Source organism: Miniopterus natalensis, chromosome 5 (assembly GCF_054644295.1).
Source record: "Miniopterus natalensis isolate mMinNat1 chromosome 5, mMinNat1.hap1, whole genome shotgun sequence".
Classification (NCBI taxonomy): Eukaryota; Metazoa; Chordata; class Mammalia; order Chiroptera; family Miniopteridae; genus Miniopterus; species Miniopterus natalensis.
Window position 1 is genome coordinate 25261494 of NC_142085.1, and position 27080 is coordinate 25288573.

The 27080-nt window shown below is 36.3% G+C and overlaps 1 protein-coding gene across 1 annotated transcript in view; it reads right to left on the bottom strand.

Annotated features, from left to right (window-relative positions):
- Positions 1 to 10092: 10092 nt before the first annotated feature.
- The window catches only part of COL21A1 (collagen type XXI alpha 1 chain), a 164013-nt gene continuing 147025 nt past the window's right edge, over positions 10093 to 27080 (bottom strand). Inside the window, exons 21-30 of the mRNA XM_087817452.1 lie at positions 24958 to 25011; positions 22911 to 22982; positions 21230 to 21265; positions 17888 to 17932; positions 14911 to 14943; positions 14200 to 14346; positions 14063 to 14117; positions 13355 to 13555; positions 12467 to 12544; positions 10093 to 11315 (exon numbers count right to left, since the gene is read on the bottom strand). Coding sequence (XP_087673578.1) covers positions 11128 to 11315; positions 12467 to 12544; positions 13355 to 13555; positions 14063 to 14117; positions 14200 to 14346; positions 14911 to 14943; positions 17888 to 17932; positions 21230 to 21265; positions 22911 to 22982; positions 24958 to 25011 — 909 coding nt within the window. The 3' untranslated portion in view covers positions 10093 to 11127. The remainder of the gene's footprint in view (positions 11316 to 12466; positions 12545 to 13354; positions 13556 to 14062; positions 14118 to 14199; positions 14347 to 14910; positions 14944 to 17887; positions 17933 to 21229; positions 21266 to 22910; positions 22983 to 24957; positions 25012 to 27080) is intronic.

The window sequence follows — 27080 nt, forward strand, 5'->3', positions numbered from 1 at the left end:
AGAAGCTGTGGAGGGAGATGACTGCATCTGACCATTCCAGTGTCCCTTTACAATTCAACCTTCTTTTAAAATTTTGTTTTAATTTTGCACCATCAAGTTGGGGAAATAACTTTTGTAGGTTTATAATCTGCTATGTATTTGCTTTCATTCAGCTTGAAACCATCTCTTCTTATACGAGATGAGCTTTGCTGGAAATAGGCACAGAGTGGAATAGAAAATGAAACAAGAAAAAGAAAATTTATGTAACCTATATCTGGTTCTTTGAAACTCTAACAAATAAGCAAAAAAATCTACTTGAACTAATAATAAGTACATTTAGCAAGGTCCCAGAATAAAAAGTCAGCATACAAAAAATAAAAAATTGAAAAAAAATCAACAGTATTTCTATAAACTATATTAGCAAGGAACAAATGAAAATTAAAGTTTAAAACATTCCATTTACAAGAATTATTCAAAAACATTATATAAGAATAAATTTTGCTAAATAGTGTGTATATGACCTGTGAAAACTACAAAACATTTCTGGAAGAAACAAAAGAAATAAATAAAGATATGCCATGCTCAGGGATGAAAGATTAAATATTTTTTAAATGTCAATTTTCCCCAAAGTAGTCAATAAATTCATTACAATCCCAATAAAAATTCAAGCAGGCTTTTTTGTAGAAATTGACAAGTTGTTTCTAAAATTTTATAGGAATGCAAAGGAATGAAAATAGCCAAAACAACTTTGGAAAAGAAAAAGTTGGAAGTCTCACTCTAAAGCTAAAGTAATCAAGGTAGTGTGGTATTGGCATAATAATAAACATATACATTAATGGAACAAAAACTGTACACTTATGATCAATTTTTTTTTTGACAAAAGTGATTCAATGGGGAAATGACAGTTTTTTCAACAGTGTTTTATAGCCCTTTTGAGGAAAAATGTACCTTAATCCTCACTCACATTTTACACAAAACTTAACTCAAAATTGGTCACTGGAAATATTGAGGGAACACTTTGTAAGGTATATGATTGTCTAACCACTATCTGTATACCTAAAACTAATACAAAATATTATTTATTGTAAACTGAAATTGAAAAATAAAATTTAAAAATAATTTGATCACAGACCTGTCTAAACACAAAGGCTAGAATTATAAATACTTCTAGGCCTATGTTATCCAATACAGTCACTACTAGCCACATATGGCTATTTAAATTTGAATTCAAATTAAATTTAAAATTTAGTTCCTCAGCCACACTAGGCACATTTAAAATGCTCAGTAGCCATGTGTAGGTAGTGGCTACAGTGCAGATATAGAAGTTTTTCATCACTGCAGAAATTTTTATTAGACAGTGCTACTCTAGCAGGGAACAAAGGGGAAAAAATCTTCATGATCTCAGGACAAAGATTTCTTAGATGGAACACAAAATATACACACTATAAAAATTGTACTTCATAAAAATTTCAAACTTCACTTTAAAGGACTACAAGAAAATATAAATGCAAGCCACAGACTTGAAGTAATATTTCAATATATAGCAAAGGACTGGTATCTAGAAAATACTGTTGCTTACAAAGTTACGAATAAACTTATAGTACAATCCAGTGAGTCCACTCCTGAAACCCAAGAGAAATGAGAACATCTCCACATGGACTTGTACGTGAGTGTTCACAGAAGTGTTATTCAGAATATTTCCACTCTTGAAACAACCCAACTTTCCTTAAACAGGTAAACGAATAGTCAAGTTGAAAAGTAGTCATACAAAGGTATACTACTCAACAACAAAAAAGTAATAAATCATTGGCAAACACAACATCACGGATGAATATCAAAAGCATTACCCTGAATGAAAGAAGCCAGAAACAAAAGATTACATAAAGTGTGATTCCATTCATTTGGGACTCCAGAAAATTCTAATCTATAGCAACTGAAAGCAGATCAGGGGTTACCTGGAGCTGGAAGGATAAATTATCTGAGGAAAGACACAAGAAAACTTTTGGGAGGTCATGGAAATAGTCTATATCTTAATTGTGGTGGTTGATTCATGGGCGAATATATTTGTCAAAATCCATCGAATTATACACTTAAAAATGAATGCATTTTATTGTATGTAAATTGTGCTTCAGCACAGTTGGGCTTTTTTAAGGTAGCCAATTATATTTATTGAATATATACAGTAAACAAAATCAAGTTTTAGTTTATATTGGAAACAAAAAAAGAAAGGAGGGATAAGAGAAAGCTAGGAGATAGAAAAATATATATAATGCAGACTAATATCAGGTTATTTTTAAATTGTGAAATAAGGAGAGAGCAGAAATAGTTATCTGATTTATTACATTTTTATATTTTCATTTAAAGTATCTTTTATGTAATCAGAAGTACAAAACCATTGCAATTATTTTTGCCCTCAGAATTTTCTTTCCCCTGCGTAATATTATGTACAAATTTCATTTCATAGGCATTTAGACAGATTTTCATGTAAATACATATTTGGGAAAGAATGTTTCCTTGCCAATTTCCAGTGTGGAAATTAGATAATACTAGGCATAAAAAGTCATGTGGTTGAATACTTTTCTTTAATTTCCATGCCAAAAGGACCAGAATCTCTAATATTCAACAAGCTCTTCTAATTTCATCAGCAGTTAGTCTTGTGGAATGCAGAATTTGGCACCAGAAAACCACATTATTCCACTAACAATTAGATAATGTGGTCATGTCTTTAGAAGGCACCAATATTAAATTAGGAGAATATCAGAAAAATAAAATTGTGAATTATGATTTCCCATAGAAACATATATATTTTTTCTATTCCTTGCTCCCCCAATTTTCCCCAAACTGACTAATATTTGATCTAATGCTCAATGTTTTCAAGGCATTAAATTAAATTAGCTTGAATGCTCCGAATTATTCAAAGCCATATTTTCCTATTTAGTATAAAATAATACGTGATTTGAGGATGTTAACAAAGACATCACAGTGCTTTTTGTTTATCACAGATTTTAAAATGGAAAAAAAATGTGTTTGAATACACCATTTGTTATATAGATAGAGGAAGTTTAATTCAAATCATAAAAATCAATTTTGCAAGAATCACAGAAAATACTCTCACTTAACTCCGAGGAGCTTTTTAATAAATATACCCCCAAAAGTACTAAAAATTCACAATAAGTTGCAATCCTCAGCAACAATGAGGCCTGATCCCCCCAAAGTCAAGCGGGCTTATTTATGGCCACAGCACACGCATCAGGGAGCAGAGGCGCCGCCACACTCGCTGCCCGCGGCCCCTCGCCCCTCCGCGCCCCGGCCCGGGCGGCAGGCGGCCTGGCCACCTAGCGCAAGAGGGGGCAGCTCCCCAGCTGGTCTGGGGTGACAGGGATGCTGCCACTGGGATGGTGGCACTCGGGTCGCAAGGGTGAGCACACCAAATCCTGCTTTATTCACCCAGATACGTAATAGTAGGATATTCTGATAGAGGTTTCATTAGAGAAAGAGGCAGACTAGAGAAAGAGTTAGGATCAAAGTCTGAGATGAGATCTGGTCATTGTCTGAGTCAAACTTGTCCCAATACTTTAGTAATTAGGCACGAATGACAAGACAGTGGCTAGACTGAAACCTCCAGCTCCCCTGGTAATCATAACAGCTCACCTCTAAGGGGGGGGGCCTACTATGTGATGGGCACTTGTTAGGTATTTTAAAATTAATTAGCACATTTAAAAACAATCCTCTGAGGTATTATTGCCATTCTCTTTTCAGAGATGAGAACACTGGTGCTTATCATGACCAAGGTCAAGGCCACACAGCTAGGAAATCTTGGCAGTTCTGTCCCAAACCTGTGCTGGTAAAGACCTTGCTGGTTTCCCTCTGTTTTCCTTCTCATCATTGATGAAGTTTCAGAGAAAAGCCAATCGTGAGAAAGTTGTGAAATGATAGCTAACGGTCATTGAGTACTTTCTGTGTTCCAGGTGCTCTAACAATTTTACCCCACTTGCCAAAATCCCAGGCTTATGGGCACCACCATTACCCTCCTTCATTATACTACTAAATACAGTTCAAAAAGAATTTCAAATCAAGGCTTGGCAAGAGCTATACTTGAAAACGTATTTTCAAACTCTGCATGAAGCTTGCCTTCAACAAGCTTAAAACTCATAAGGGAGAGTGATAAAACAACAATTGTAAAACAGGGTTCAAAACAAAAATGTCATCATGGGTGATGTTAGCAGAACACTTAGCAGAGGTCTCAAAATTGACCTGGGATATTCACTTTGAATGAAACCTGCAAATGACATTCCAAAGGACAGAAAAAACATAGCACGACGTCTTCCTACTGAACTAGGTAAATTGTAAGGCAGTGAAAACTTCTGCCTGATGAACACAGACGTAGAAATATTAGATGGCTTCCACTGGCCAATTAAACATTGTTTTGCAACATGAAGAGCACAATTTAGTTTATATTAACACTGAAAACATGAATTTGGAGCCTAGCAGTCTTGGATTCATTACTGTCTAGACATATGAAGTTCAGTGCTTTCATTTATAAAATAAAAATAATATTACTTAGCAGGTCCCTGTTACTTCTCTTTTTGGTTCCTAGGACTCTAAAACCTGACTGGGGCCATTAACATTTCATGGGGACAGATAACAGTATTCATCTTTTATTCTCTGGGTATTATTGGAGACAGTAATCATTTCTTATGTGAGTTAATATCTTTAAAATATTAACTAGCTTGCCTTAAACAAAATCATGGTATAGTGTGGCAAGAAACTAATCAGGGGCAACTTTCTTTGTTCCCCATTTTTCCTACCTGGGTGCCACATACTCCTATGAAGGTTTAAAAAGAACTTTCCCACTTCTGATTTCTTGACAAGCTGAGAAGTGTTTGTTAGTTAAGCGCAAGCCAGAATAACCGCTAACACTTAAATTTATAGAAGCTACTAAAGAAAAGTAAGTTTTCTTAAGTGGACTTAAACACATTATTGTCAAACAGATCCTTGGGCAGGTACGTTAGAAATAAAGAATCTTAGATGTTCTGAAATTTTATCAGAAAAATCTCTACATGGTTCTTAACATTCTTTCCTTTTGTCCTCAGCAAATATCATCTTTAACCACAGACTCTTTTTCTGCATTACTCATTTACATAAACAAAATGCTAATCAGCATTAACATTTTGCATCTAAAAATAGTAAGTTAACTCACAAGATCTGTTATAAAAGCAATTCTCTAACATTACACTCTGCTTTTTTTTAAAGCTAGACCCTTTGTTTCCCTGGACTCATAATTATAGAAGCAAAACATGGGGGAATATTATTTACATTTTGATCTTTTCACTTATGTGGGCATAAGGAGGTTCCCCTTTTGAAACAATGGAGTCCACTCCTAAGATAAAAAATAGATTCCCCATGGAAATGCCACTCCAGCCCCAATCACTACCATTCTGTGTGCTCACTGGTTTCCTTCTGAATATTTGAAGTCTGAGTCACTTCCTACCAAGCAATCTTCTCCCTTTCCCTTTTGCCCCTCAGTTGTAAAGGACCAAACAATCCTTCCCCCCCCCCCAAATACTGAGCAAACCCTCCAAGACTCAGTTTGTCTAATGAATTCTCTCTAATACAAGAGGTTAATAAGTCTTGAGAAAAGGAAATACATTTCTGACAGTATTTCTGAAATTACATTTAACACTTGAGATTTTCTTAGATTCTATCACTTCTTCACTTGTCATTTAGAACTAGTTATTACATATATTCCTTAATGTCTGGATCTGGAAATATTTGTTTATTATAGCACAGAGAAGGAAATTTCGCTAGGAGCCTTGTGGGGTAACCAATGTTAATTTAACAAATTGTTCCATGCGACTGGGGTGGTTTCAATGCTTTAGTAGCCTATATAGGCTAAGTAAACCAAAACCTAAGACTGAAATGCCTCAAAATTAAGAAATAAAAACCTAATGACAAATAGCCAACTAGGCAACTTCTTAAGCTACAGCCAATCAAATATTTCGTTGCTTTGTTTCCATCTCTTCTGTATAAAACTATTTATCCAGCTTCTGCTGGTGAAGCCCTCCTTATCCTTCTGGTTTGGCACTGCAGCATCAGAATCTATTTTTGCTCAACTGAACCCTTTAGATTTTACAAGTACATTCTGTGTGTAACAACCAAGTACAAATTTTGACTCATACTTTATCTCACACTGTCACAGTTAGCCTCACATTCCTGGAGTCACTGAGGATGCCGTGGGCACATCTGGAAATTATCCATGATTTTAGTAGAATAAGTTGATGGTCTTTTTGTCCTGTCCCTTCTGCGATTTATCTTCACCCTCGTCCTCAATGCTACTGCAATGGCATTTAATTAGCTTCTTCACTTCCAGTGGTTGTCCTAATGTCCAAACCTGGAAAGAAGTTTCATTAGAGTTTATTTGAGCCAAATGAACAACATGCTGGGGAGCAAGACCTCAAATGCTCCGGAGAATGACAATTCTGTAGTTTCTCGTACACATTTGGAATTGAGAGGGAAAGTAAGAAACATTACATGAAAGTGGGAGTTAACAAGATGATATGCTCCCTTAAGGGTGAGTATGCCTCTGAGGGGTCTGGACTTCGAGCATTTCAAAGGTATGTTAACCTAGATGTGTAAGAACAATGGACAAAGGTAAGGCAAAGATAAACCTTGTATAGGCCTGGGGTGTGACTCCCACCACGCCATGCCCAGTTAGGAATTTAGGATCAGCTCACCTTGTGAGGTTACCTTGGGTCACTGAGATTGTCAGATTAATTCGAGCCCCTTTTTCATCCACACAGTCATGATTGGTTTCATCTATTCTTACCTCAGCTCTTGGTTCTGCTTCCTCCTTAAAATCCTGCAAGATTCTTTGATATAACTAACCTCCTTCCCTCTCCATCCCTTTTCCTGCTCACAACAGCTCTACCCTTGTCCTCTGCCACCTCTCCTACCTCTACAGCCAGCTTTCTATAAATAAGTATAGAATTACTAAGACCTAAAAATAAATGTAGAATTACTTTCACTTCCATTGATCTGTGTTCTCTTGCTCAAGGCCTTTGTAGATATATTTTCTCTGCCTGAAAGGCAAACCAATTAAGCCAGAACCTCTGGTGGACCTTAAGAAAGGAAAAAATTTTAAAGCTTTTTGGGTAATTCTAATGTACAGCCAGAGTTGAAAACATAGTACCTAAAACTTTGTGTTTTAGAGATTTAAAAGAAAATCCCACAAATTCAAGGAAGTTACCTGATTCATCTAAGGTCACACATGTCACAGTCCTCTCTTTACCTTTTTTTAAATCAAAATTACCTATTTCAAAATTTTACATTGAATTTCACTCTATAAGAGCTATAGACACTTTTTTTTTTTTTTTTTTAATATGCTTTTATTAATTTTACAGAGAGAGAGAAAGGGAGGGAGAAGGAGAGAAACACCAAAGTATCAATTGGTTGCCTCCTTCACACCCCCTACTGGGGGTCAAATCCTCAGCCAAGTCCTGTGCCCTGACCTGGAATTGACCCAATGACCTCTGGGTGCATGGGACAACACTCAACAAACTGAGCCACACTGGTCAGGGCTATAGACACTTTTCAAATGGCATCTGAACTGGACCACAGTGGAAAAACACAGTCAGTATTTCTCAGTTCTCTGTTAATTCAGGATGATACTCCATCAGTTATTTCAAGTTGTCATTTTCTTCTAAGATATCAATATGGAACATTTAAAATCTATCTATTTATTCAAAATTCTTTGGTGAAAACCTACTTTGGGGAAGGCAGAACCCAGGAATAATTTAGTGAGCAAAAACAGTAATAATGTTCCTTATTTCAAATATGTTATTTGGACAAAATGAACTTTTCTATGTAGCTCTTAAGATAAAGTTTTGTTAAAACATTCCAGAGAAATCCTTATAGAAAATTTAACTAAAGTATGGGTTTATTTCTGGCCTTTTCCTTAAAACTACAGGCAGACTTAATTTTAATTTCCCTCTGTGCTCCGCATTATATTCCATAGTTCTCAAAGCTTAGGCTACCAATGCTTTAGCCAAAGAGCTGCTTGTTTCTTGTGTCAACATTTTGTACAATGTACTGTACCAGGATTATAGGACATGCAGATTGACTATTCACTGTAATCTCTAGATAATAAGAACAACTTTCTGTCTTCCCCAAGCATAACACAGCTAAGACACCGCCAATGGACCAGATCTGTAACAGGAATACCAGCAGTGGGCTTCGAACCTCTGCTTTGACAATAAAGCTATCAATCCAAAGAATCAATCAAAGCCCCTCGCCAGAGCACTTTACTTAGGTAAACTGCACCCTATAAAGTTAAAGCAGAAAGTCAAGACTTCAAAATATAAATGGCTTCATCAACTGTGGTTTCAACTTATGAAGACAGTATTTTTTTTCTTCTTTGGAATAATTAAATTTTAAGGCTATAAATCTAAACATACTTAGAATACTGAAAAAATGTTCAGGCTAAATATATATAGTTATAGTTTATATGATAAATATATTAAGATATATATAACAAATATAAAAAATATATATTTATATATTTTGCTGCCCTCTGCTGGGGAATCAAAGAGTAATTTTCAGCTCCATTTCAAGCTTGGCCTTATGTGCTCACATGGCCTATCATGTGTGCAGGCATCTAAAGAGAGAGAGAACATCTTCCTCTTATAAGGTCACCAATCTTATGAGATTAGGACCCTACTCTTATGACCTCATAACCTTAATTACCTCCTAAAAGCCCTATCTCCAAATATGGTTACATCGAGGTTATGGACTCAACATATGAATTTGGAAGAGGTACAATTCAGTCCATAGCATCATGCTATATATTTCTACAGCATTTTCTCCTTTCTTAGAATGAATGTATAGGAATCACCTGTTTCCTTACCTGTGCCTCATTAGACTTGAGTTCCCTCAGGCCAGCCTCTATGTAATATTGCTATTGTATCCCTACCACAGTAACTAGCACTTAATAGTCCTGTGGTCAATGCTGGTTGAATAAATTAAGAAATGATAGGAACTATCTATTCTGCTCTTTACCAGGTCTTAGCATAAAATACCATAATTAGCAGGGGTTTTAGAATGGTTAGGCCTAATCGGATACCTGGGGCTTTGCTGGAGATAGAACAGCAAAGCAAGCCTTATGTCATGGACATCATTTTCCTCCAAGGTCCTCATCAAAGTCGCAGAATGACGTCAATAAAGCTAAACACTGATCAACAGCCATTTCTGGGCCCAGAAGCAAGTGCTGTTCATTGAGGTGAGTAGCACACCAACTGAATTCTAAATTATTTCAGATGAACCAGTTATTTAAGGATAGGGTACATAATTTAATAAAATTATATCCAATGAATAGATAACCAGGTGATATGAATAATACACTCAACAATCAGTTAAAATTATGTATAAAAAAGGACACTAAAACTCCTCAGATCCCTTGCCTCCAGAGAACTTAAGAAACACTATAGACAGAAAAAGGGGGTGTCCCTCCCTCCCTGAGCACAAAATCAGCAGGGTCTGCTAGAAATGGCCCATAGGTCCTAGAGGGATGACAATCAGGCTGTTTATCACTAATGGGACTTGGATTCAAGTCTCATTCCTACTGACTGGTCTCCTGAAACCCTGTGTTCATTTTTCTAGGAAGACCTTAGGAGATTCCAAAGGGGCCCATAACTCAGGAAGGGTTAAGAGTCACTTCCCATAGGGCCAGAGGACCTACGTCTGGGAGCCATACCTGCACCTGGTTGTTGATAGAAACCGGGGTATGGGGGGAGGGAGGGTTGTGTGGGTGTGTAAGTGGTGGGGGTTGAATATATTGAGCAAAAGAGAAAAAAATTCATGGACATGGACAACAGTGTGGTGATTGCTGGAGCAGCGAGGGGGAGGTGAAGGGGGGTACAGGGGGGATAAATGGTGATAGAGGGAGACTTAGAGTTGTAAACACACAATACAGTGTACAGATGATGTACTGTAGAATTATGCACCTGAAACCTGTATAATTGTGTTAACCAGTGTCGCCCCAATAAATTCAACACTTAAAAGGAAAAAAGAAAAATAAGTTATAGTACAGTAAAAAAAAAAAAAAAAAAGACACTGCAATCAGGTATGTAAAAACTTTATTGTACTTTGAATAACAAGCATATAACAAAATTAAGAGCATAATAAAGATAAAGTATCTCAAATTATGTTCCTTACAAAAGCATTAAGTACAGTACCCAAAGACTATTCTTAATATTATAGTCTACTTAAAACATCAAGACATACTAGGAACTGTGGAGTTTCCTTCAACCACAGCATTTATTCCCATTAGCTTTGCTACAATGAAAGTTAACATATATGAACATACACATATAATAAGTGAAATGGAACATGAAGGCATGCAACAAACATTCCAATTACCAAGCAAGTCTGAAGAAGAAAGTCTTTAGTATTTCTAAGCTTCTGTTTGCTTTGAATATATTGACCAGGTACAATGGCACTTTTTAAAAATATTTTTTCCTGTAAGCTGATACTTTCTTAGCTTTGTCATTAATCAAATTTGATAATTTGCAAATGATATAAGAAACACATTAATCTTATTCACATGTAAAATTCAAGACGTTGAGCAACCCGCAGTCCATTGCCCCATCCAGTAAGCACAGACACTGGGGTCAATGCCTGGTGTGGCGATATGGTCTGTCCCAGCTGAATATCAGCCCTGATCTCATTTCCAATGAATGACCAGAAACATGTTCTGTCTAATGAAGAAGCGTGAGTTAGGAAGCATGAAATTCACACGGACATGAAACTGAACTCAAATACTCTGCTGCATGTGAAATAGTTCACAGTGACCGCCATGGACTGGCTAACAGGCAATGGAGGTTTTCATGTTCAGCTTTGATGAAAACAAATGGACTTACAAGAAACCCTTGAGACTTAGTTAATGCTACTAATCTGAAGGCTCCAAATTACGAAGGATCCTGTAAGATCAGTATATGTGACTTTTTCTCTATTTTCCCTTAAGGAAAAATAATAATTAAAAACGCCGAGGTACTTCAGTTCCTTTTCAAGGGATGACTGTTGTTATCTTCCTGAGATTCAAAAGGCCACAGAAGAAAAGCCCCCTGCCTAGGTTGCTGAATGAGGCTTCAGGCACTAATAGTTTGGTCCTTTCCTAAATGGATCTCTCCCGACAATTACACTAAAACACAGCGATGGATCGCAGATGCCTGGGGGGCCTGGCTGCCCTTGGATGCCAGGTTTTCCATGATCTCCATCTTTCCCAGGAAGACCTGGGTCTCCCGGAGGACCTTCTTTGCTTATTCCAGGAGGGCCCTCTGGACCTACGATGGGACATTAGCAGTGTGTGAACAGGGGAGTTTGGTTTTGGATGGTGTTACAGCTGATTCTGTAAGATATTTAAGCTGGAAAAAGAAAATTCTTGAAAATTGTACATATTTGCACTAATGTGAAAAAAAAAGCTATTCTTTTGCTAATTCTACATACCTGCCACTTTGAAAAGGACCATACAAAAGTAATCAGTAATTTTTGTAAAACTAAGCTAAGCTATATTAATATAGCAAGCATGCTACCAATTAAGACATTGAGCTAACATTCTAATATTTCAGTTTGTGGGTTGTCCAAACTTATTTCTTCCTTTCAGCATATTTTCTGCCAGTATTATTATAAATTAGGGGGATATATATATATCCTCCTAATTTAGCATATATATATATATATATATATATATATATATATATGCTAAAACTCTAATGTCACTCTTGTGCCATATTTGCAATAAAAATTACTATTTCCAATATACATATTCTTTTAGTCGGAACATCTAAATATATTGTCATTATCACACATAGTAAAATAGTGATCAATACTCATAAGTGCTATAGTACTAATGTGTGAACCACAGCCCAATTAGTTCAATTAGCACACTCAAAGTAAGAAGAGTTAATTTAGGATACTGACCTTTTAAAGTTGATGCTTCAAAATAACAAAAGCAAAATATTCAGGTTTGGGGATGAAGCAGAGTGGTTGTGGGGCATTTCCTGCCACTACTACTTCCTGCTACTAGGACTACTAATAAACATTGATTTAACACTTAACTACAATTGTAGATATTGCTCTAAGTGTTTTATATAAACAGTATTAAATTATTTGATCCACCCAAAGCCTCATGAGGTAATAATATCATCTAAAATAATAGTAGCACACATTTATTGAAAACATAGCTATGATTGTCATGTACTGTTCTGCAAGCACTACATGCATCAACCCACTTATTCTTTGAATAATGTCATGAGGTAGATGATATGTCATCACCATGTTACAAATGTGGAAACTGAGGCATGGCAAAGTTAAATAACACAGCTAGAAGAGGGTAACTTAAGAGTCTTGGTTTCAAATTATTTGACATAGATTTATGACGCTTTTCTTAAAGCAAAATATGCAGCAACACTGATAAACATACAGCAATTCTTACCTGGTGGACCAGGAGGACCTTGCTCTCCAGGGTACCCAAACCCTTGGCTCCCCTTTGCCCCATTTCTTCCTGGTAGGCCTGTAGTGTTAAAGATGGGAGTAAGCTAATTTTTCCTATAAAATCACAGCCTCCTAGATTGTTTATTTAAAAGCTGTTAATACACACATTGAAAGAAAAATACATCTCTTTAAAATAGCTTGCCACCTATTTATTATTACTAACAGGAAACAAATTTTGAAGCAACAATTTCTAAAAGTATCAGTGGCCAGAAATATTTAGTAGGGATTAAATATTAAGAAAGGAAAATGGTTTGGAATTATTAGCCCTTTCTGTTAATTATCCTTATTCTTTTATTACTTTAATGAAACATCTATACTGTCACAAAATATTAAATTAAAAGAGAAGAATTAGCAAATAACATTTCACATAAACATTCAAAGGCAAAGAGAAGTAAGTTGTGGGTTATTGGAAAGTTTGGCTGCAAAACATAATTTTTCCTGTAATAGAAAAATTAATTGAATAATTTTGGTAACAGAAATTACCAAAGTCAAAAAAAAAGGAAATAGCATCTCTGGTTTTCTATTTAAAGACCTTATTAGACTCAAGTAAAATTTCTAAGTGCACTGTCAACATTTTCTAATTTGTAACTTTACATCTTCATAACTCTGACCTATCTCCCTCTACTTGAAAATGTTGCTTCAAGAAATAGAATAAGTGTTCTTTAATTCAGTTGACAAACTACTTAGAGGCTAAAGGATTTACAAAAAATATTTTGTCATCATGAAAACAACGATGAATTCTTTCCTCCTGAACAAATTTAGGGTGTAGATACAAAAAAAAAAAAAAATACCTTTCTTGTTCATTTGCTTAAGCACACAAATTAAATACCTTTGAATCCTCTGGCACCTGGGCGTCCAGGAGCACCCATTAGTCCAGGAACACCCTCTCTTCCTGGCAAACCAGGAAATCCTCGGGGACCTTCTGGGCCTATAGGACCAGGTGGCCCAGGAACACCAGGGGAACCATGTTGGGACTGGCAACGATCACAAGTTTGAATCCTTCCACTCTGAAGTAAGACTGGTAGCTGGGCTTAAAAACAAAGAACCCCACCTCCTTATGCTTCAGTGTGAGCAGCAATTAACAATATCTCTAATAATTTTTAAAAACTTTACAGCTGTGTATCACTTGGGCAATAATTTCACTTCTAGGAATTTAACTATGTAAATATTCATTGCTCTGTGTAATTTTATTTTATCATTTGCTTAACTTTGGGGAAAAAGTGAAAGTGCCCTGAAGAAAAATTTGATAAATTAAAGGCATTCATATTTATGCATTAAATTATCATAATTATGTCAGAAAATTTATTAATGATGAAAAAATAATAAATTGCTTTATTAAAAATATTACAAAAGGGTACATACAATCTTTCATCTTCATTATAAAAATACTCATCTAGAAAAATACAGACAAAGGTTTATAAATGTTGTTCTTTATTTTCTTCTTTATCTTACTTGTATCTTTTATAATTTCTATTGAAAAATTGGTTTTCTTTTTGTAATTTGAAAAAAGTTATAAAAAATTTTGTTTGATACTTACCTCTTAACACATCAGTGCAAACTTGTCGAATAAACTGTTCTGAAAATTCTCTTCCCTGCATCAAATTATTAGGGGTTATAAGATGTATATACCAAGTAAAAAGCAATGAAAACTATGAGAGAAAGTAGAATACATACAGGCTTCCCATCCAATCCTGGAGGCCCCTGAGGGCCTGTTTCCCCAGGTTGTCCCTGGGGACCCACAGGCCCCATCAGGCCATCCATCCCAGATTCTCCTTTGGGTCCGGTGGCACCTCTGAAACCAGGTTCTCCCTTTTCACCTTTCTAGAAGCAAAAGAAATCCTCAGGCATTCTATTTAAATATTTCAGGAGGTATAATTGCATCTGAAAAATCCTCAAGGATATGGATATAAATATATGTTATACAGAAAACTGCTAGAAAATACTGTTATTGATCAAGAGGGAAATTTTATATCACCTTAACTGATATTTATGCATCCATCCACCCATCCATGCAACCCTACAAATATCCACTATTTCTTCAGTATATTATGTAGGCAATATGTACAGTGGCAGAGAGACAACAATGAACAAGATACAGTCTTGTTTCCAAGGAGTTTAAATTCTAGTTAGACAAATATAAAAACACAATATTACTAATTGAAAAATTGCCCCTAATCTAGAAGAACCACCAATAATACTGTCAAGTACATAACATTTCATACCTACTTGAATGAATCTGTGTATTCTGAAAGTCACTATACAGGAAATACTAAAGAGCATAAAAGGCATTTTCTGTTTGCAATATCAATTGCTAGATTTATATGGTAGTGAGAATTCAAGCAATAAGAACAGAACAGAGGGAGCATAACAGATGAAGAAACATACCTCTCCTCTTGTACCATGATGACCTTGAATTCCCTTTGAAAATAATAATAGGAAAAAAACTATAATAAACGTGCAGGCTACAGTACCAGTAATGTGGCATGCACCATTTACCACACAGCTGATCAACTTTAATTTTTATATTGGAAAATATTGACAAAAATTGGTGACAGAATTACATACATAAGAGATATTTTTTGCCTTTTTGAAGGAGACCAATGACTAGGCAATATATTAACTGGATATATAAAAATGTTAATTTATGTAACTGTTTCATTCTTAGATATGAATATTTTTATATGCTGCAGGCCAAATATGTAGGTTAGAATGAGATTCTATCTGAATTCTATTTAAATTTTTTAAAAATAATAAATTTTATGATGAACTTAACATATATTACTATTTTAATGAAAATTCAAATTCAAATAAGGTAATAGAAGGTATATTTATTCTTTTATTTTGTGATTAAAAGAAGCATTGTCTTTTTCTGCTTATGCTCTTAAAGTTAAATTTAATTGCATACTACTGATAAAAAGATGAGTTAAAGCAAAGATACCAGCAAAAGTGATTAATAGGGAGGAAAATGTCTATTTGTCTTCTGCCTAAACCACTCACTGCTATTGAATTTGGAAATTAGAGAAGCAGTGTGATGTTCAATATGGTATATTTTGTTTCAGTGATAGAAACAATGGGAGCCCAAACATGAAACTCCCTCATTACAATTCCTGGATGCGGATACATGCGTTGGCTGTATTAAATTAGTTTTCACTCATCTTCTTGACATGTTCATTTCAATGACGTGATATAAGAACTTTCGGGAAAGGCATTAAAATTTTCCTATTTTGAAATTCATCATACACGCAGGCTCTAAAACCACACAATATCAGTTCAAAAAAAGGGTATAGTTTTCCTGGACGCAGGTAGGATTTCATTATTTAACTTTAAAATTAAAACTTGGTGTCCTTCAATTCCATATAAAACTTAGTGTGTAACATTCCACAGTATTTGAGTATTTATTTTGATTTATTTCTCAGTTCCTTAAACATGGATATTCAATTTAGACAAAAGGAAAGAAAAATTAGGTAAAATCAGTGTATGGCACAGAGAAAGGTAGACTCTCAAATTAAATGTGAGCATAAAAACACTTCGTTTTCATATAAAAATCTTAGTTAATAAAACTCTCTGTGTAAGGCCATTCTTTAAATATTGAGGATTCTGAAAATATGCAGCAGTATTTCCTACCAGACATCATCCTACGGCTGGAGCCAGTGTAAGAGGAAAGATAAAATAGTAAGTTCTCAGGCCTAGAACTGAATAAGAGCTGAAACTGAAAACAGCTGTCACTGAGAATCCACTAAAATGATTTCATGAGAGAAACATTCTCATGAACTCCATTCACAACAGGAAGGCCAAGAAATTACACATGTGCAGCACTTAGTAGGATGGCAGGTAACTAAGACTTTGTTGACTTAAAGAGTTTGGGTAGAGTGTCCAGCTTCTGAAAAGCAATAAGTGTTCTGGCCCCAGGGTCCTCCACTTCAGCTCAGTTCCTGGTGGTGGGAAATTCAGCTTTCCATAAAGGACAGAAGCTTTCTAGGGAATTCAAATCCTACCTTAGGGAGCAGACTTGCTATTTTCCTTGAGAAGTGAGAAACAAACAAGGGAAACTTGGAGACTGTCATCTGTAAGTCAGTGAGCTAGCTAAGTGTGAGCTCAAATTCCACAGGAAATATCCTTCTTTCCAGAGAGTTATTGTAACAATTTCTGGTGAAAGCCCTGGGTTAGGAAGGTTGAATAGATGAAGGCGTGAAGGTCTTCCTCGGGGAAGAGCTGCTTATAGAGACTGTGTGATTAACTCAGGGAAATTGAGAGGGTTGGTCTGGGTTGCCAGGGAGGCAAACAGGGACAGAGCTGGTGGTGTCATCTCTGGATCTGAGTCAAGTGGAGGGACACTAAAATTAAGAGACATTTTCCATTGACGTAATGGTCTACAGGGAAACCCAATCTATTTCTCCTCTTAGATACCTTGGTGCTTATTGTTAGCTTCAAATTCTCAACTCTTCTAGGTATCCTGCACTCACCTTCCATCCCATATTACAGACAACCTTGGGGCCATTTTAAACACTCTCTCCGTGGACTTTCAGATTTCTCCAAGTGAGGGATACAGAGAGCCCTGTCTTTGGAGACATCACTATACAGTTTTATCCATGTGTCTCTAAAACTAATTACTGAATCTTTCTCCTACCCACATGCAAAAGAGTCCCACCCTGTGGGAGGGCTCATATGTACAGTTTGCTCTTTAGATGCGGACCAAGTTGGAACTGAGCTTAACTGCAAGCTGTGCAGCAGGAAACATGCCTTATAAGCATTAATCACATTTATGTTCTTCTTGGTCCACTTTGGCTCTGACTAACTTTTGTGCCAAATGGCGATCTTGCTGAGACACTAACTAATGAGGAGAGTTTAGTCAGGGGAAAAGCAAAACAATCTTATTATGTATCTGTTTCGTAACACAGACCCTCAAGACAGGATTTTAGTAAGTCTCTGGTGTAGTAATTTATATCTCTGAACAAACTGGAGGAAAACAAGTGCATCCCTCCACCACATATGGACCCCGCTGCTCATAGTGTGAGAAGAAAATCAAGACTAAACAGTGGATATGGAGATACCGTCACTGTATGGCTGACTCTGGCCAATAAATGCTCCTAAAATGGGTGGCATTGTCCACCTTCTGTCACGCACATGGCCAGAAAAAAGCATTGAAAAGCAAGTTTCATAGCCAAAAGAAATGGGATAAGAAAATAAACATAAAACGAACAATTAAAGCAAACATTATACCACCACCTAGCATTTTCAACCTTGTTTGATTAGAACTGTGTATCTTCGTTTCTCCCCTATTTTTATTTGAAAGTAACCCTCACTCAGCATTGTCCAGTTATGTTATTCCCTATTTAATTTTCCATCAAAGAAAAAAAAATACCTGTTGTCCTGGAATCCCCGGTCTTCCATTTTCTCCCTTTTGACCCTTTAAAATTTAACAAAATGTTATTAATTAGTTTGCACACATATGATGCAACCACATATAAACACAAACCATGTACTATCGTATAGTCTAGAAGAAATATCATGAAAGCAGTAATGCAAATATGTAAAGTGATGTTAGATATGGGGTAGCCTGTCAAAGAAAATAAAAGTGAGAGGGAAATCAACCTAATCTTATAGTTAAAATAGAGACAAGAAACAAACTTTGGGAGAACATGTAAATAATTTTAGATAGCTGAGAATGTTCCGCTGAGTCCACATTAACAGTATGAAAGTAATTTAAAAATCCAACGGCTGTGGACATTTTATTAATTTCAATGATGTAATTATATTCAGTGTTGATAATACACATTTGAGGACAAGAAGACCTCTTTAAAGGAATTTTTAAAAATTAAAAATATACCGCAAAAATATGTTGAATGAATATATTTAAATCAGGACAAACAAGAAGAGACAAAAGTTAATAAAGATATAAACAATTTGCCTACTCAACAAATATTGTTGGATATCTACCATATATAAGACATTGTACTAGACCCTGAAGCACTGCTTCATTCCTACCTGGAACAAGAACATGATCAATTTCTAGGAAAACAGATGCCTTGATAATATAATTAGTTAAAGACCTAGTGACTACAATTTTAAATCACTCTTGCATAGTGATTTGTTCATTTTCTTACAAAAATGAATTCTCAATATTTATTGAGAAGCACCTGTTTGCTGGGCCTCAGGGACACTAAAACAAAGATATCATTGTTGCCTTCCAACTGCGTACTGAGTGGGGGGAAAGACAAGCAATTCAATCAAGGTTGAAAAAATTTTAGCCCGGCTGGCGTGGCTCAGCGGTTGAGCGTCGACCTAGGATCCAGGCGATCGGGGTTCGATTCCGGTCAGGGCACATGCCCGGGCTGCGGGCTTGATCAATGACTCTCTCAGCATTGATGTTTCTATCTCTCTCTCTCCCTCTCCTTTCCTCTCTCTGAAATCAATAAAGATATATTTAAAAAAAAAAAAAAAAATTTTAAAGCAGGATACTGAAAATACTGTCTGATAAGTGTACAATGTATAATTAAACATCTGGGCTGGACACCACTGAACCATAGGAAGGGACATCTGCCAGGAGCCTTGAGTGCAGCCTCTGAGATGAGTAAGAGCAGCAACAGGAGGAGGGGGAGATGGCCACCGGGAAGACAAATACAGGACAAGGGCAATAGTTCATCTAAAGCAGCGGGCAAGAGTGGGCAAGAGTGGGCAGAGAGAAGACCGAAGTAGAAGAGACAGTCAAACCAAGAGGGACTGTGGGACAGACTTTATGTTGAACTGTGTGGGGCACCACTGACGGACTCCTAAGCAGACAGGTGATTTCGTGGCTGGATGCTGGTGACAGTGTGGGGTGGGGGGAGGGAGTAGACTGGACTTAAGCAGAGCAGTTAGGAAAATATTACAGCACAGTAATCCAGGGCCACTGGTAAGAAATGATTAGGATAGTGGGGGCAGGGAGAAGAGAAGAGCCAAGAACAAGGGACATTTAGATGTACAACTGCGTGTGGAGAAATCTGAAGATCCTGCCTTTAAGATGACTTTGAAGACGTTTTTCCCTCCGGTGACTGTGTGGTGGTGCCAGTTACTATGGCAAAGAATCTACGGATAGGAGATGGTTTATGGGGAAGGATACCAAGTTCTGATTTGAATATGTTGAGGTGCACATGAGAAATCCAAAAACAATACCAAGAAGGAAATTGGAATATATGTGTCTAGAACTCATAGGCATTTACTTAAAATTTAGCTCACTCCTAATTTTAAAATTAACTTAGAGGAATCATAATAATACTTGAATATGTTCTATAAAAAACAACAGGTTTTGCTATTTTTTTAAAAAAACAATTGTTGGACTGTTACCTTAGCAGATTTTGATTCTATTATTACATCAGTTTGAAATTTCCTTTTATGCATCAAAAATTCTAGAGCTCTCAAAATTCTACCTGTGAAATTTTGCAAAGTAGTTTTCTTTTTACATTAAGCTATGCTCCATAAAACTCAGCCATGGTAATGGAGTTTTATAATCTTAAAAACATTATGAAAGTGCTGTCTGGACATTAAATTTGTAATTCATGGTTGGAAAAGTCTTCCATTTCTGAAACTTAACAGATTGAAAGACCAACAGATATAATTTATTCCAGAGAAGCATACCACTGATTCTGCTAGTGGTGTACTATTCATGGGTCAGTGTTCAGTTAGTGATAAGGCCCTTTGAACATTTACTTGAATGGAGGTGAAACCATCCATAGTAGTCGCATGGTTCTCCTCTTTGCCTTTGTTGCTAAAACACCCAAAACGAAATGTCCTTCTAAATCACCCTAGATTTCCTCAGCCTGATATATAACTTTCTGTTTAATTCTCCTTCTATTTATTAGTTTGAATATCTTTTATATTTGATGTTAATGATTTAGCAAATTTATTTGTGCCATAAGCCCTTTAAAATCTTTGTGAAATATATACACTATAAATATATAAATATATATTAGATATAATAAAATCTTCATATTTATTTTGTTCAATCACTTGGTTTCTAAGTTTTCTACAACAGTGAAGTGGTGAAGAATCTTTTATTTTATTGTTGACACCATTATAGATGTCCCCTGTTTCCTCCCCTTTGCCCCCCTCCACTCAATTTCCCCAAATCCTTTACCTCATTTTTGTCGGTGTCCATGGGCTATGCATACATGTTCTTTGGTTAATTTCTCCCAGTGCCCCCCAGCCCCCTCCTGTCTTGGATCTGTCAGTCTGTTCCATGTATCCATACCTCTGGTCCTATGTTGTTCCTCAGTTTATTTTGTTCATTAGTGAGATCGTGTGATATTTGTCTCTGCCTGGCTTATTTCATTTAGCATCATACTCTCCAGGTGCATCCATGCTGTCCCAAAGGGTAAGACTTCCTTCTTTTTCACACCCAGCTAGTATTCCATGGTGTAAATGTACTCATAGCTTTTTTATCCACCCATTAACTGACGGGCATTTGGGCTGTTTCCGGATGTTGGCTATTATAAATAATGCTGCTATGAACATAGGGGTGGCATATATTCTTTCTGATTGGTGTTTCAGGATCTTAACATTAGAGTTGATGTGGTCTGAAAAGTTTAGTAGCAAAAGGACAAAGCTGGGATTTAACAATTAGATATTGACGGTAAAATATGAAGGAACTGGGAAAGCAATATATGAATTAAAAAGAACAAAGCCCCGATTCTACAGTCAAGCAGGGAAAAAAAAGCCAACAGCATACCTGAATGCCTTTTTCACCTTGATCTCCTTTGTCCCCCTGCAAAAAGGCAGTTTTATATGTATCAGAATGTAATATATTCTGTATTCTTTCAAATATTTTTTTTTTTCAGCAAAGAAAAATACATGATGTCATGCAAATTCCACAAGTGCCTTATATACAGAGCTGACTCCAACACAACATTTGGGAACAAAATAAAACCACATTCTGTCAAAATGATGTTCTGAGTGAACATTTTCTTGTGCTTTTACATTCAAAAGGAAATTCACTGCTATTTCTATTTTACCAGAAGAAGAAAAACGTTTCTATATTGATCATAATCTGAGGTTAATCAAACAAGCAAGAGAGGGTTTATTTTGGCAAATGTTTTAAGAAATCAAACTGAAAACCTTCCATTAAGTTCATAGTAGCCACAATTTTAGAGGAAACAATGAAATAAAACAATGTTGAAATGATGTTTTAGAAAACATAAGCTTCAAAAATGAAGTTTTGGGAGAAAATTATATTCCATAATAATAAGTTTCCTAGAATTTCTCAACTAGAAGAAACATTAGAGACCAACTAGTTCAAGGTCCTTGTTTGTATAGATAATGAACTGCAGACCAGGAAAGGTAAGCATTAGCTCAAAGTTCAACTTGGACACTGTTTCCAAATTCCTTTTTTTACCTCCTATGTTATCTAAACATAGAGAATAGAGTTTTGTGTTTACAGCAAACAAAATACAGATTTTCTTTTATATGACACATTTCTGAACAAGGAAATCCTCTAAATCTAAATATATATTCACAATAGATTTACTTATCACTAAGGGTCTAACACTTGCTGCTATGAAGATCACTCCTGCGTCAGCAAGTCCTGTCTACTGCTCATCAGAACCAAAAGATCAAGGATCAGACTGGACATAATAATTTAGGAGCCAAGTAGACAATACTTGAGGGACAGAAAAATGAAATGGTAGAAAAACTGCAGCAGCAAAGGATATGAAGATGAAGACCTAAGAGTGTGTATCCTTTCCAGAATAGAAGCCGCTATATTTACTTTTAACCTGAAATGTATAGTCCATTTATAGTGGCATGGACTTTTTTGACAAATGGGCACTCAGTTGTTGCTTAAAAGCTTCAAACAAATGATACAGCTCAGGGTTCCTTTAGAGAAAGAGAGAGAGAGGGAGAGAATTTTATATGAGCATATATGACTTTTAAACTCCTTAAATTAATTTTAAAAGATTTCTTTGTAATACAGTTGTTTCATAGATAGGAATTTCATGGTCAAACATCCTGGTGGTAATTTTTAGCCTTTCAGACTTTTGCCCTAGTGTTGGTAAGAGCGATTCATATTTCAGTATAACATTGAATATTTTTCCTTAAAAATTCTTGACTCACCTGAATTGACTGTAAAACAATATAAATTTACAGAATATTACCTAATTGTACATTTATACTTTCTGATCTGCATGCTTCTTCCAAAGTCTTCATCTAGAAGATAATACCCACGTAGGGACGTGAAAGACGCCACAGCTATCAACATGAGGTTAAACACATTATATACATAGTGCACCAAATATATAGGTCAGCTTTGTCATTAAAAGTATAATCAGTTTTACCAGCCTATTTTCACCAAAGGAAAACTTACATGTTATTAGTAGCTGATTAAAAGTGAATTATATCTCCTAAACAACACATACCTTTTTCCCTTGAATTCCAGGTAAACCCAGGTATCCTGGTTCTCCCGGGGGACCCACTGCTCCTTGCTCTCCCTAAGTGACAGAAATTACAGAAAGCTCACAGACCTATGGCTGATGAGAAATACCACTGTTTTTATTTCTACATGCATCTCTAATTTTAAATTGCTGGTTAAAAAAAGGGTTGACATTTTAGAGTCATTATTACAGGAATAATGAAGAATAAAAAGTTTACTGGAGTCTCAATTAAACCTCTTATATTTTTTCCTATAGTTAAGAAGTTCTGATAGCATACCATATTTTAAAATTTACTTCTATTGCTTTATAACTTTAATAAAGTAAGTAATCGAGTAGTGAAAATGATAAACGCAGGTATCTTTTTTCATATATTACTTTTTCTTCCTCCTTGAAACTGCTTCCCCTCATAATGCTACTTGGAAAAATTTACTTTATTGCTACAAAACTGCTAAGTAAACAGAATAAAAATTATTGAAAAATCTCATCCCCCACTATTTTTATTTTGTTATTTATTTTCTCTCTACCTTTCTGACACATAACTTAGTTACTAATATGTGCTGCATATGCACAATTTTTCTTCTTTTACTTCAACATGTGTTAATATTGTGAAGTTCTTTATATGCCATTAATGTTTTTTAAAACATGATTCTTAATCACAGCATAGTATTCAACTGTATTGATTTACTATATTTTACTGAATAACGTTCCTACAGTACTAAACATTGGTTTTCAAATTTTATTTTTATAAACAATATCAGGGTGAATACCTTTGTTGTGTCCTCATTTATATTTTTTATTTATATATATGCAATATTATTTTCGTAGAAGTCAATTGTTGAGCTGTTTCAGCACAAAGAATATCCTTGAGGTATCTTAACTCACATTGTCGACTCTCCATCATCTCCTAGGGGTTTTCTTTTTCTTTCCGTTTTGTAGTGCTGAGGATCGCCTTATTGCCTGCGTTTGGGGGTTCGGGGTAGCGGGGCTGGGGCTGGGAGAGGAGCCACACAGCAGGCTCCGTCCCGGTGGGAGGCTCATGATGCCCGGGCCCGGGGGAGGCTCGGCTGGTGGCCGCAGCTGCTGCGTCTGCTGCTCCTGCTGGAACCTGGCTCTGCCGGCCTGTCCCAGCACGAGCGTCGCCGGGGCGGCTGGGATGATCGGGCCCTTTTCATCCCCGAGGCCGCGGAGCGCAGGCCCAGGCCCGGGCGCGCAGCACGGCCCGCCGGCAGTACCAGCGCCTGCCGCTGTGTGGCGTTGCCGCCGCCGTGGCTCTGACCCCTGCGGCCTCCCGTTATGAACTGGGCCACGTTTTTAAAATCTTAAATAAGGAGGTCCTCAGAAAGCACATAGCGATGTATCAAGAGCTTTGGGGTAAAAACCGTAAAAGATGGAACACAATCCTGAATGCTTCATGGGTTTTTTTGTTTTGTTTTGTGTTTAACCACAGTCCAAAACTCTATCGCATTAACTGAAGACTATTCTCTTTTGTAGAAACTAAGGGTTGTTCTCTTTGCTCACTGTGCCCACTCCTGAGCTGCTCAATATTACACTTTTAGATTTTTAAAAGCTAAAGAGAATTGGAAACCTCATGAGATAAACATAAACCATTTGTTTTGAAGGAAACTGGTAAAGGCAGCCTGAGTCCCCACTCTGAAAACAAAGTCCCATCCATCAGCAAACAAAGGAACAGCACCACTTATGGGAGCCACACACTCTTGTTCCCAGCCACGTGAGAGTGATATTCTCCAGACCAGAGAGAATGTTCATATTATCACACAACTTTTACCATTTCCAGAAAAATCAAGTCAAAGCATATTTCATGTTTTTATTACCCAAACTATGAGAAAGTATCCAAAAAAATGAAATGAAATTGGCTCATGTTGTTCATCTCTTTTCATTGACCTTAATTTTGAGACAAAGGTAATTCTAATTTCAGATATGTTTCTTAAGGGATATAAATGTTAACTTCATCAAACAAAGAGGGGAACTTATAATTCTTTGAAAATATTTCCAAATGCAACAAATCAGTTACCTTGAGCCCAGAAGCCCCAGGCATCCCTTGAAGTCCAGGTTCACCTTTATTTCCCTGTCAATGCATCAAAACCATTTGAATTTTTTTAAAAAAGAGTCATAATTTATCGGATATAGACACAGAAATATATTTTTAAAAATTTTTACATTTTCACCTTACCAATTGTTTGAAACCTAGACTCTATATTTAAGCCTACTTATAAAGGAAAACTCTTTTATGCAGGGAAGTGAGTCCGCACATTGATAAAGCTCTCTAAAAATATGTGTTAAGTGGTTTTACTGGCTTTTTATACTGGCAGGTCCAAGTATAAGGGGAGGGATTCAAATCTTTAGGGATCAGAGCTAATTAGCTAGGCCTCCACACTGCACAGAATGAAGCCACACATTTTAAGAGAACCCTCTGGGTTGAGAATCTTTACATTTGCCCTGTTCTACTTTCTCACTATGGCTCACCTTCACAATGCACCTGAAGGAAAGAAACTTAGCTTCAAATGTACAGTGGCTTTTTTGAAGAAATATGAAAATGTTTAATTTGTGCTCTTTTCAAGATTCCAGCACAGTCCTAATAAAAACTTGGAGAGCAAGACCGAGTTGACAGCAAAGAATGTAACACAGGACAAGGGGATTGGATATGAAAGAGAGAACATGCCTGCTCCTAATAAGGAGAGATTGTCAGAGGTAGTTCTGGTTTTCAAATATACGTTGATACCTGAAATTACAAACCAGTCAATATCTGTCAAAAGCCCTAATTAAACAGGTCCATGTGACCCCTAGAAGGGGCAGGCAATGATCGGCCAGAGACAAGCTGGGTTCACCCATAAGGGAACCAACTTCATTTTCAGCTTTTGAAAAGTTTTCTAGGCTGCTCATGTTGAGAAACATGTGAACCTAACATATGGATTTAATTGAAGCATTTAGCACATACCAGCATTGTTGAACCATAGAACAATGCCTTAATGTTTCTAATTTTACAAATGATTAAGCTGGAAATCACAGAGGTGAAAAGTCTTGCCAAAAGTTACATAGCTTGATTACATTAATATATCTTAATACCAGTTAAGTAATGTCTTTCAACAGCTACTTTAAAAAGTGGTAGTATAACCTAAATTAGAAGTATTCTAAAGATCTACCACAGAGTTTCATCCCTGCCCTTTTAATACAGCTTTTTGTCCCATTCTTGCACTTCTACCAATGACACTGGAGGCATAGTCCACAAACATATACTTGAAAAATTGGCAGAGATAAGCTAATATAGAGGTCAGTCAACTATGGCCTGCCCGTGGGTTAAACCTAGCCCAAGGTGTGTTTTTGTAAATGAAGTTTTAGGGGAACACAGGCACATCCCACACTGTTTGTATTTGGCCATGGCTGTTTTTGAATTAAAATAGCAGAGTTGAGTAGTTGCAACAGAGACTACATGGCCCTGGAAGACTAAAGTACTATCTTGCCCTTTGCAGAAAAGGGTTCCAAAACTTGAGCTAATTAATACACTGCACGAAAAGTTAAAATGTTTCATTGAAAAGATTACATTAATAGGTATAATTTTAACATCCTGAGTCTATTTTTAACAAAATTATTGCACAAGTACAAGATGAGGGAAATCAGACTTTTATAGGAATTCATGTAAAAATAACAAACTGTGATGTTGGAAGCAGCCACTTGCCTCCCCAGCCAAATCAGCCAAATCTACAAATGCCACAGATACATTGTTCTAAAATATTTTATGAAAAAATCCAGCAGATATAATCAACCTCCAGCTCAGTGTGAGCCAGCAATGTGAAGTGGCCAATTTTAAAAAGCTGACGAATGGGGGACATCTATAATACTGTCAACAATAAAAAATAAAAATAAAAATAAAAAAGCTGATGAAATCTTAGGCTGTACTCTCAAAATTTAGAGCATCCAGAACACCATGGGATTTACTTAAGGGGTTTGCAACTACTCTATATCTTCTTTTTAAAAACAACCTTGAGAAATTATGGAGAACCTCTTCTTGGAAAGACCAGTCACTCAAAAGTTTCACACCAACTGCTGCTAGGACTCACAGAACTCCAAGAATCCACATGGGTCCACCGCTGGTAAAAGGGCATCTACTTTTCCCTAATCACTAGGCTACCTTGACGT